At 43.7% G+C, this 11,299-nt stretch overlaps 1 protein-coding gene across 5 annotated transcripts; it reads left to right on the forward strand.

Moving 5' to 3' along the window:
• The first annotated feature begins 6,222 nt into the window (after positions 1–6,222).
• Positions 6,223–9,077, forward strand: LOC123189002 (uncharacterized). 5 transcript variants are annotated; one of them, XM_044601315.1, is made up of 5 exons: positions 6,223–7,313; positions 7,402–7,497; positions 7,598–7,868; positions 8,064–8,162; positions 8,889–9,077. In XM_044601315.1, the coding sequence occupies exons 2-5, from the start codon at positions 7,428–7,430 to the stop codon at positions 9,001–9,003; spliced, it is 555 nt and encodes a 184-aa protein (XP_044457250.1). In that variant the 5' UTR covers positions 6,223–7,313; positions 7,402–7,427; the 3' UTR covers positions 9,004–9,077. The 5 variants fall into 5 exon arrangements, 4 of the variants coding, with proteins under 4 accessions (XP_044457250.1, XP_044457247.1, XP_044457248.1 ...); XM_044601312.1 differs by having other exon boundaries at positions 6,252–7,497; XR_006495493.1 differs by having other exon boundaries at positions 6,257–7,497; positions 7,598–7,863; positions 7,953–8,162.
• The last annotated feature ends 2,222 nt before the right edge of the window (positions 9,078–11,299 follow it).

The raw sequence follows: 11,299 nt of genomic DNA on the forward strand, positions 1-11,299 counted from the left end.
AATAACAGTTTACAAGGGCAGGCTATGCATCAGAATAGGATAATTCAAAGCAGTAACAATTTAGGAATTTATTTGGATTTATTTTATTAAAGTTGGGCACTATTTATTTATCGAATCCGGGGAAAAAGTTCCATGTTCGCTTAGATAGGAGTGATGGTCAAGCATTTTGATTACATATTCAGATTTTTCATATTTTTTTGATCATTTTACGTATATAAATTATTTTCATCTGAGTTACGGTATAAAAGATATGATTTTTCAAAGTTTTAATAATATTATGGAATTACAGATTTATTTTAATTCGAAAATCATTTAAATAATAAATGCTATGGGTACCCAGTATTGTACCCAGCCAGCACACACAGGGGCTGACTGGTGGGCCCTTTGACTGGTCAACAGATCCAGTCAGCCACCAGTCAGCAGTGGCTGACAGGTGAGTACCAGTGTTGACTCAGCACACACAGTCAGCAGTCCTCATCCGTTTGAACAGTAATGTGGGCCCCACATGTCAGTAGTTAATTTAATTAAACCATTTTATTTAGCTCTAATTAACCAGCATGGGGCCCAGCGTCAGTGAGTGTTAGGGAGTTAGTTAACCACTAAATACCCTGACGGGTGGTACCCGCAGGGTTTAAACGACGCGCGCGCTGGCGACGAGGCCAGACGCGGCGGCGGTGGCCGGAAATCGGCATCCGGTGACCATTTGGACGGCGGAGGGCATCGACCAGAAGCCCACGCCCGCGTGCATCCGGAGAAAGGAGCGAGAGGTCGCGGGGTCGCCGGAGCTAACGGCAGCGACGACGAGGGCGGCGGCCAGAATACAGGCGAGCTCGGACTCGTGTTTACGGCGTGTGCGGGGCAAATTAAGGGGCTGGCGGTGCTCTTCGGCGTGCGGCGAAGCGAACGAGCAACAACGGGTGACCATTGGGTCACCGCAATGGCGACGACGACGAGGTCTTGGCGGCAGCAGAACGTCGGCCGTGACGGGATCGAGCCTACGGCTCGAATCAACGGGGAGGAAGAGGTGGGAAGGGGCAGTTGCTCACATCGGAGATGAGGAGCAGCTCGGGGAGGCCGGGGAGCTCGCGGTGGCGCAGATCGGCGGTGAGGTCGTGCGGTGGCCATGGGCGGAGAAGAGGTCAAATGCGGCGTCGGCGTTGCTTCTCAATCCCAATCTAGTGTCGAGGGAGAAGAGGTGGTCCACGCCGGAGCTCCTGGACTAGTCGGAGCGACGAATGGGTGCGGATGTCGTGGCTATGGCGAACGGCGGCGAGGGTGGCGCTCGGGCATTCACCCAAATTGAGAAGAGGGGCGATGGAGAGGGGATGCGGGTGGGCTAGGGTTAGCAGGAGGGTTCGGGGTGGTCTTTGTAGATGACCAGGGCTTCACGGGAGGCGCCAGTGTCGCCCATCGCGCGGTTCTGGCAACGATGATGGCGTCTGGAGGCGACACGAGGGGGAGGGAGACGATGGAGGGCGTGGGCTGGGCTGAAAAGGCCACTGTAGCACTGGGCCAGTAAGTGCACAGTGGTGTTTTTCGTTTTCCCTTTTATTTTCTTTCTGTTTTATTCTCTTATTCGGTTCTGCAAATTGTTTGACTAACAAATTACTTTTGTAAAATACAAGTGTTGTTCAATTAAATACTAGGTAATATTTAACACTGCCAGAAATTGGTTTGGTAAAATAATGATTTCATTTGAATTTCTATTAATTAAAATGGTATTAAAATGCTAATGTTTGCTACTGTTTGAGGTTGATAGAGTCGTTTAACTAATCCCACAATTTTTGATTATAATTTTACAATTGCCTTTGGATTATTTGCACTGTAATGAATATTTTTTCATCAGTGTTTGAGCAACTTGATATTCCACTTTAAATTTGAATTGCGATTTGAATGGGAATTTGAAATGAGATATGATGCAATGATGACCAAGCATAGTTAATCATGCTGACTTGGCACTATCCCAAGGTGATTACTGTAGCATAATGACATGGGGTGTTACAGTCCGAGGCCAGATCCTATTGGGCGCCTTAAGCGCCGGATTTAGGGAAATCCCCTAACCGGCGCACACACCCCTCTCCGCCTTGGGCCAGCCCACACTCACTTTTTTCCTATTCTATTAAAGTTCAAAAAAGATGCGCCCAACTAGTTTCAAACTCGAGATCTCTAGGTAACGTACAGAGAGAGGCAACCAACAGACTACGATAGCAATAGTCATGACTTTAGGCATGGCTTTATTCTTAGTTAAAAACGCAGTGGTTTTTCTTTTTTTTCCTTATTTGTTTTGGCCGGTTTTTCTTCTTTTTTCTCTTTCTCTTTCTTTTTCCGTTTCTTTTCTTTTTAGAAATCAAGAAAGCTAACTTCCAGTCGACTGGAAGTTAGCGATAGATTCAAATGATTCTGGAGCCGCTCGATCCGCTTCTGCTCTCGCGCGATCCCTTCCCGATTTCCTCGCACCCAGAATCTTCTCCTGTGATTTTTTCAAATTCAATGAACTTTATTTAGATTGGATGACCTTTTCACAGAATCGATGAACTTTTTTCAAATACGATGAACTCTTTTGAAAAAGATGGATGAACTTTTTTAAAATTTGATGAACTTTTTCCAAATCGATGAGTTTTCTTTCAAATTCGATGAACTTTTTTAAAACATCAATGAACTTTTTTTTAAAATTCATAAGATTTTTTTGAAATTTGATGAACTCTTTTTGTTTAAAAAAATCAACTTTTCCAAATTGTTTTCAAATAATTCACAAATCTAATAAATAGAGCGCATACATTGGTTCTTAAAACTTTCGCGGCCATTGTAGTCGTGGCGTTTACCGGCTGTAGTGGTTAAGAAAACTATTCTTGTGTTGTGCCTGCAAGGCGCAAGTTCCAGTCCTTGTAGCCATACTTTTTTGCGTGATTTTTTCGCGAGGCATTTTTCCTTCTACTGTGCGTGGTGGGCCGGCCATGTGGTGCGGCGCGTGGGCGCCAGCTACCTATTCGAGCGCTTAAGGCGCCGACAGGAGCTCTCCAAATTCTCCAAAAGAGTGTGTCGCGCGTGTGTATGAGTTGGAGTTGCATGCTAGTTAGCTACATAGCCCCCGAAGTGGCGGCATGGTCAGGCGAGCTGTGGACGTGCCTTTTTTGTTTTTTAATATTAGCATCTAAATTTTGGTCATATGCCACATGAGAGGTAAAAAGGTCTTTTCATGCGACATTTAACACCGTTAAGGCTTAAAATTAACGAAAGTGTTATAAAGGGCATAAAATTTAGAATAGGTGTTAAATAAGGAAGAAAAACATTTTCAATGTCAAATAGGAAAGAAAATTTAAGACAATGTTAAATAAGGAATTCTCTCAAAACTATTTGTAGTTTGATCGCTCGGTCAAAAGATATTTTTATTTAGAATTTGAATCTCATTAAAAAAATACATAACCTACCACACCTTCGATCATCTGGAAGAAATCCACCCAAACTCTGATGATTTTGATAATGAAATCATACCATTCCATCGACAAGAAAACACACATAATATCATTCCAAAAAAACACATAATATGATCAAAATTTAATGTTATAATACACGGGTTTGTTAGCTTTTATCTAGAAGAGTGTTAACTATCTCGCTCAGCTCCTCGGTCGAATCCTATATTATTCTTAAAAAGTCTATCCAAATTTTCTCAATATAGAAAGTGTCCATGTCAACATCCCCATTAAGTCATGCATTTAAGTGTTCTCTTCCACTAAGTCATGCATTTAAGTCTACCACATAAGAGCATCATTCACAATATAGCCGGTTGATGGCTATAACATGTTGCCATGTCATATATAGCCAATGTAATAGCCAACATGTATAGTAGTGGGCTACAAGGAAGTAGTACTTTTTTACCACATGGCCCTCCATACACTCTCACATAGTTTCTTGGAGCCCGTGCTACAGCCGGCTGTAAATCTATAACCCGCTTCTCCTCTCTCTCATCTTTTCTCTCATCCAACTCAACAAAGGTATAATATTTAAAGTCTTACAGCCTGCCTAGGTCACCTTATTATACTTGCTCTAAGCAAGCCATGCATTTAACTTGTAAATTATATTATTATTTTACATTAGTCTATGCATGTAGCACTGTCACATCATACATACATGTTAGTCGTCCTTCACATTTTTGTTCGAAATGACATTTTTTTTGCAATTATTTTTTATTTCTAGACATATGTTTTATTGATTTTCAAGACTATATTTTTTATTAGATTTAATTATTTTAGCAACTATTTATGCATTTCTTTAACAAAGTTTCCGCAGCAACGGGTAAAGCATCCTCTAGTTTACATGAAGATTCGTGGAGATGTTCCCTTTTTGTTTGACTACTTTATGTGTTTTTTCCACGTCACACACAATTACAGCATGCTCATCTATGTGTAATTATAGCACGCCAGCCGGCTATGCGCAACTACAATATCCCACTTCAACCAAGCGCAACTACAATTGCAAGCACGCCAGCCGGCTATTGCGGAAACGTATGTCCACTGGGAGTGTGTAACTACTAACTAGAGTTACAACTGCATGGCAACTATATTTACTATATTTCCTAAAGAGAAAAAAATACAGTAAATAGGGTGGAGATAAAGAAGGAGGAAAAATAAGTGAAAGGAATAAAAAAATCCTATTATTAAGAAACAATATAATGCAGCTAGCTAGGAGCCTCCACAGTGATTTGACTGCCTCAATAGTCGGATCCTCGAACCTACGATCCAGATCCAGCTCTAGTCGTCCCAGGCCAGATCCTATTGGGCGCCTTAAGTGCCGGATTTAGGGAAATCCCCTAACCGGTGCACACCCACCTCTCCGCCTTAGGCCAGCCCACACTCACTTTTTTTTCTATTCTACTAAAGTTCAAAAAAGATGCGCCCAACTAGTTTCAAACTCGAGATTTCTAGGTAACGTACAGAGAGAGGCAACCAACAGACTACGATAGCAATAGTGATGACTTTAGGCATGGCTTTATTCTTAGTTAAAAACGCAGTGGTTTCTCTCTTTTGTGATGACTTTAGGCATGGCTTTATTCTTAGTTAAAAACGCAGTGGTTTCTCTCTTTTGTTTTTTTTTCATATTTGTTTTGGCAGGTTTTTCTTCTTTTTTCTCTTTCTCTTTCTTTTTTCGTTTCTTTTCTTTTTTCAAATCAAGAAAGCTAACTTCTAGTCGACTGGAAGTTAGCGACAGATTCACATGATTCTGGAGCCGCTCGATCCGCTTCTGCTCTCGCGCGATCCCTTCCCGATTTCCTCACGCCCAGAATCTTCTCCCGTGATTTGAGGACGGTTTGAATTATCATTAAGGAAATACGTTAACTTTTTTTAAATCAAGACTTTTCTTAAATTCACAAACATTTTTCAAATTCGTGATTTTTTTCATTTCTGCTAAATGCATGAACTTTTTTCTTCAAATTCATGATTTTTTATTTAAAATTGATAAACTTTTCTTCAAGATTGATGATCTTTTTTCAAGATCGATGAACTATTTTCCAAATTCTATGAACTTTTTTCACATTTGATGAACATTTTTTTAGAATCAACAAACTTTTTTCAAATTCGATGAAGTTTTTTTTAGATTTGATGAACTTTTTTTATTCGATGAACTTTGTTTCAAAGTCAATGAACCTTTTTCAAATTCGATGAACTTTACTTAGATTGGATGAACTTTTCACAGAATCGATGAACTTTTTTCAAATCCGATAAACTCTTTTGAAAAAGATGGATGGACTTTTTCCAAATTTGATGAACTTTTTTTAAACATCAATGAACTGTTTTTTAAAATTCATAAGCTTTTTTCAAAATTTGATGATCTCTTTTTGTTTAAAAAATCAACTTTTCCAAATTGTTTTCAAATAATTCACAAATCTAATAAATAGAGCGCATAAATTGGTTCTTAAAACTTTCACGGCCATTGTAGTCGTGGCGCTTACAGGCTGTAGTGGTTAAGAAAAATGTTCTTGTGTTGCGCCTTCAAGGCGCCTGCAAGGCGCGAGTTCCAGTCCTTGTAGCCACACTTTTTTGCGTGATTTTTTCGCGAGGCGTTTTTCCTTCTACTGCACGTGGTGGGCCGGCCTATGAGGTGCGGCGCGTGGGCGCCAGCTACCTGTTCGGGCGCTTAAGGCGCCGAACAGGAGCTCTCCAAATTCTAAAAAATAAATTAAAAAAGGAGCTCTCCACAAATAGACGGAGAGAGTTTGAATGTGTTTTCCTTATAGGCCAAACGGGTACATTGAGGCCCATTTAGACAGCCATAGGACTCTACACAAACCCTAAAATTACGCGTGCTCTACTCATTCCCTCCCCCCACACCACACTACGCCGCCGCCGCCAACCACCTCTCCACATCCTCCACGCCGGACAGCCTAGGTCGGACACAAGATGGACAAGCTGTCGGCGCAGATGCTGGGGAGCATCTTCCTCTGCCTCCCCGACCCAGCCGACCTCGGCCACACCTCGGTCGCCTGCAAGTCCTTCTGCGACCTCATCGCTGACAGCTACTTCCGCCGGCAACACCACAAACGCCACACCTCGCCCCTCCTGGGCTTTGTCGGCAAATTCGGCGACTTCCACCGCGCCATCTCGCCGCACCCCTCCGCGCCGGCAGCCAAGGCCGTCGACAACGCCTGCGACTTCTCCTTCTCCTTCCCCCCGAGGACGGAGAGCATCATCTATGGCATCGTGGACATCCGCGAGGGTCGCGTCCTCCTCGCCACAGTGAATGAGGTGTTTGGTGAGGAGTACGTGGTGTGCTACCCCTTGCACCGCACGTATGTGGTTCTCCCCAAACTCACCGACGCTGTGACATCCAAAAGAAACATTTTCTTAGCCCCACCGATGCCGGAAACTGTTGTTGACAAGGATGGGTAGACAGCCTTCAGAGTGATTAGGATGGCGCCGAGAGGAGACCATTTTGATACCCATGTCTTCTCTTCCTGGACTTGTCAGTGGGAAGCCCGTCCATCTGTAATCTGGAGGGGTCCTGTTGGCTCCCATTTGTTTACTCTGCCAGGGATGGTTAACCACTGCCGTGCACAATATGCTCACGGCCGCTTCTACTTCATATCTAATATCAATAGATGGGAAACACTGGTTCTTGACCCCATGACAATGGATTTTTCTACTGTTGATGGCCCTCCCGTGGACAGAGTTTGTGATGAAGACATATGTATCGTGGAGGCAGATGAAGGCAGTCTCGGGATGTTTCTAACGTACCAAGACTATGACACAAGCAATATCATTTATTGGCAAAGTGAAGGTGATATTTCCGGACCATGGCGGGAAGAGAAAAGAATTGATGTAGGTGACATGTGCAGAGTTTTTTCTTCCGAAGGGAGACATGTATTTGGATATGATACTATTGCATGTTTCTCGTTGGTTGCCAAAGCATTGGAGCTCGAGAGGCTATGTTACATGATTCTGGATGAGGCGTACCCATATAGCAATCTTCCACTACCGTACGCATTACCCACCGTGGCATCAGGTCAGCTTCATAGTAATTCATACTAGTAAGCTTCATAATGTATCCTAGTTACCTCCTTTCCATTCTTGTCTAAAGACTTCCTGTTTGTTCTTTGTTCCAGGCCCCAAAGAGACGCAGCAGACCAGAACGATTGTTGAGGAGATGGAGGACGCTCAGGAGATGGAGGACGACGAGTACCCATTCCAGGACCTTGCAGTGGATTTTCAGTTACTAGAAGAGGAGAACGACAACGACGACGACTTCTTGTCAGAGCCTACAGTGACTTTTGAGTTAACAGTCGAGGAGACAAAGAAGCAGGTGGCCGCCTCCATTGGACACTCGAATGTCTGGAACTCGCACCCAAAGAACTACGGCTCCGGATCCATGGTTTGGTTATAATCCCCTCTCTCTAGCACCTACATACCGTGCCCTGTCTTAGATTGGTAGTAAGAGGCGGTTTCTCTATGTACATGTAGATCCGCGGTGCAAGCTGGTCGCTTATCTTGTGTTTGAGATTCAAGATTTACGTGCCTTGTATTATTTGATGAGTTTGTGACGCGTTGCGGCTTGGGTTTTTGTTGTTGCAGCCGTGTCTGTGGCAACTCACATGGCCTGATCCGCAAGTACGGGCTGATGTGCTGCAGGCAGTGTTTCCGCAGCAATGCAAGGACATTGGCTTCATCAAGGTATGCGGCAGCCACACCGTTGGTGGATTTCCTGAATCCCATGCCTGAATTTTATATCGGCCGAGCGATAGTTTATGTCACTCCATGCTTGCTTTGCAATGTTACATGATTTGTCAACAAGGCTTCTCTGTATGGTGAACTAGTTTAATTTGTTGTAGACCACCACCAGGTAAGGTAGCATGGACTATTACGTAATGTTTGATATGGCATGTTAGATTCACTTGTTCAGGATAGATGCGTGTGCTGCTCCCCTCCTGCTCCAATAATCTTCCTGGTCAACTTTTGCAATCATCACCTCATGTTCTGCCTTATAATATTGTCATCTCTTTGATCTAAACTCATGAATCATTAAACACCATAAGTCATCTTAGGACCGTTGCTGCAACTATCTTCATGACTTTGGTACAAAGCACTATTTTGTTGTTCCCACATACATGGAATGCATTGCAATAGTATGTATATCCATTAAGTAGGTATATATACATATCCTGAGTAACTGTAATGTACTGGAGTATGGAGATGATTGAACTTTGGAAGGATATTGTTTCCCTACCTATTTCTGATTAATTGTAGATTTTATGCTTGAATTCATAGGTTTGGGTAAATTATGTTTCTGTTCTGATGCATTTGTTTTTACTGTACATCTCTTTTATTTCCGAATACCTGAATGTTCATGTTGTGCACAGATTAATTTTAGATTACCGAATGTACACTCTTGTTTCGCAGTACCGTTAAGATTGGAAACCTCAAAAGGAAGCATGGAGTAGGATGTCATCGTCAAAGTGTGTTGATTCATAAGGACTATCTGTATTATATATTATGTAATGAACTAAATGTTTGAATCAGAGTAACATGTGAATCAGATAATTCTGTTGCTATTGTGTCTCGTTATGTTTTTTTGTTTTGTTCGTGAAATCTGATTACACTTCGATTTGATGCTACATTTGCACTCAACAGGTTCATATCCATGCTTTTGTCTGTTGTTCCTGAAACAGTATCAGCTCAACTTTGCTTGTTGTCCTAATTTTGTATGATCTTCTACTGAATTCTGTTAATGGCCTGCCATCATTGTTTATGATTTAACAGACTCGTGTCCTGTTAAGTCTTTAGATTGAACATAAGCTGTAGTGTTTTTGATCAAGCTAGGTAATATGTTTGTGACCTAAGCCGAGCTTTACATTATATTTTTGTGCCAGATGTTCTCTCTAATGTATTTTTGTCCGCATGGAAGGAAGAGATCGCGTGTTCGTTTGAGCGATCGAACACGCGATCTCTTCCTTCCAAAGTGAAGTACACTAACAACTATGCCACCTCGATGCTTGTGAATACCTACTTCTTGTTTTACATCTCTATGTATAGGAAAAGCACCCCCTACGTTTTCCATGTTGTTTTTTGTTTTTCTGCTTCCTGATTCATTTTTCTGTTCTTAAATTTGTGAACTTTTTTCAAATCAATGATTTTTTTAAAAAAATTGATGAACTTTTTTCAAATTTATTTTTTTTTCAAAATCAATGAATTTTTTTAATATTTTGGTGATTTTTTAAAAAGTCGATGATTTTTTTTCTTTCACAATTGATGAAATTTTTCAAATTCGATGTACTTTTTTAGGATCGATGAACTTTCTTCAAATTTTTTTCAAAATCAATGAAGTTTTCCCCCCAAATTCATGAACTTCTTTTTTGAAGTTTTTGACCTTTATTTCAAAATCCCTGAACAGTTTTGAATTCACAAACTTCTTTGTTTTTGCAAATTATTTTGTTCCTTTTCCTGAAACTCGCAAACTTCTTCTCAAATTTGAAAAAAATAGTAGATCTATGATTTATTTTCTCTTCCAAAAGTCAAAGGGCAAACTGGTGTACCATTGAGATGCATGCGAGTCCCGACTCAAAAAGAAAGATATGTGCGAGCGAGCGGATGGACGAGCGACCGAGCGAGCGCTGATTTCGCGTTTTTCTGGCCCGGCCCACTATATCTCTCCTTTCGAGCGTGAGGATGGCTAACCGGCACTGAGAGAGCCAACTGGGAGCACCATCATGATCCTCTTCTTATCCATGATCTTCTCGAAGGATTGGGACATGAGAGTGGGCTTGGGCCAGTTACGTGAATAGGCAACATCGAACATATAAACCCTGCTACCCTACCCGCTGTTCTGGAGGCTTTGCATCTTGAGGTGATTTTGCTTCGTTCGATCTGCCTCGCTGGCGCACTTCTACCCCGCTGTTGAAAATCCATCCACCCATTCATCTACACGTCATACTTTCATGTGCCGTTGGATGACGGGCGGTCCTCCTTTTCTCGTGGGTCCATTTTTATAGCGTGTCTCGCGCTTATCGTGTGTGCGAAAAGACGAGCTCCGCAGCGAGCATGGGGCTCTCATGGTGAAACCCTAGACCAATCGCCCGCCCCTTCGAGCCACCAATCGCTCGCCCCTCGAGCCCCGCGTCCCCTCTTCCCATTCTCTCCATCACCCCTACGCTGCCTCCTCCTCTCCTCATCTCCTCCTGTGCAACAACGTGTGGTCGCTGCTGTCGCTCGTCTCTTTCGTCGCGCCCTTTCTTCTCCATGACTCCTCTCCCGCGTCCATCCTGGCGGTGGCGACCTACAGGAGAAGGGCGGCGGCGGCGTTCGATTTGAGCTGGAGTCCTCTCCCGCGTCCGGAGCTCGTGGTCGGCCGAAGTCCTCTCCCACGCCCGTCCCGGCGGGGCCGGCGACCTGCACCCAAAGGGTGACGGCGGCTAGGAGAGAGAGAAGAGGAAGGGGACGAGGGAGAAAGAGAGAGGAAAGAGGAGACTAAAGCTTTCCCCCCAATCCCCTCACAGTCGCGGCCCCGAGCTCCTCTTTCCCTCCACTCCCCCGACGCCATCACTTGTGCTCGGCAGAAGGAGTGGCTGCGGTGATGGCAGATGCGCGAGGAGGATGAGGAGGAGGAGGCCGTGGTCATGACGGCGCGACGGATATCGTGTCCGGGCGGCGCGGTTGGTCGAGGCGGAGGTGCCAGCGCGCGGGGTCGTGGTCGAGCTGGGCGTGAGGAGAGGAAGGAGAGGGATGGGAAGAATGGGAGGCGCAAGGACGGCGGCAGTCGCCATCTCATTCCCCATCTCTTCTCGTTGCATATCCCCCGTGAGTTCCTCTTTCTA

This window comes from Triticum aestivum, chromosome 2A (genome assembly GCF_018294505.1).
Source record: "Triticum aestivum cultivar Chinese Spring chromosome 2A, IWGSC CS RefSeq v2.1, whole genome shotgun sequence".
NCBI lineage: Eukaryota > Viridiplantae > Streptophyta > Magnoliopsida > Poales > Poaceae > Triticum > Triticum aestivum.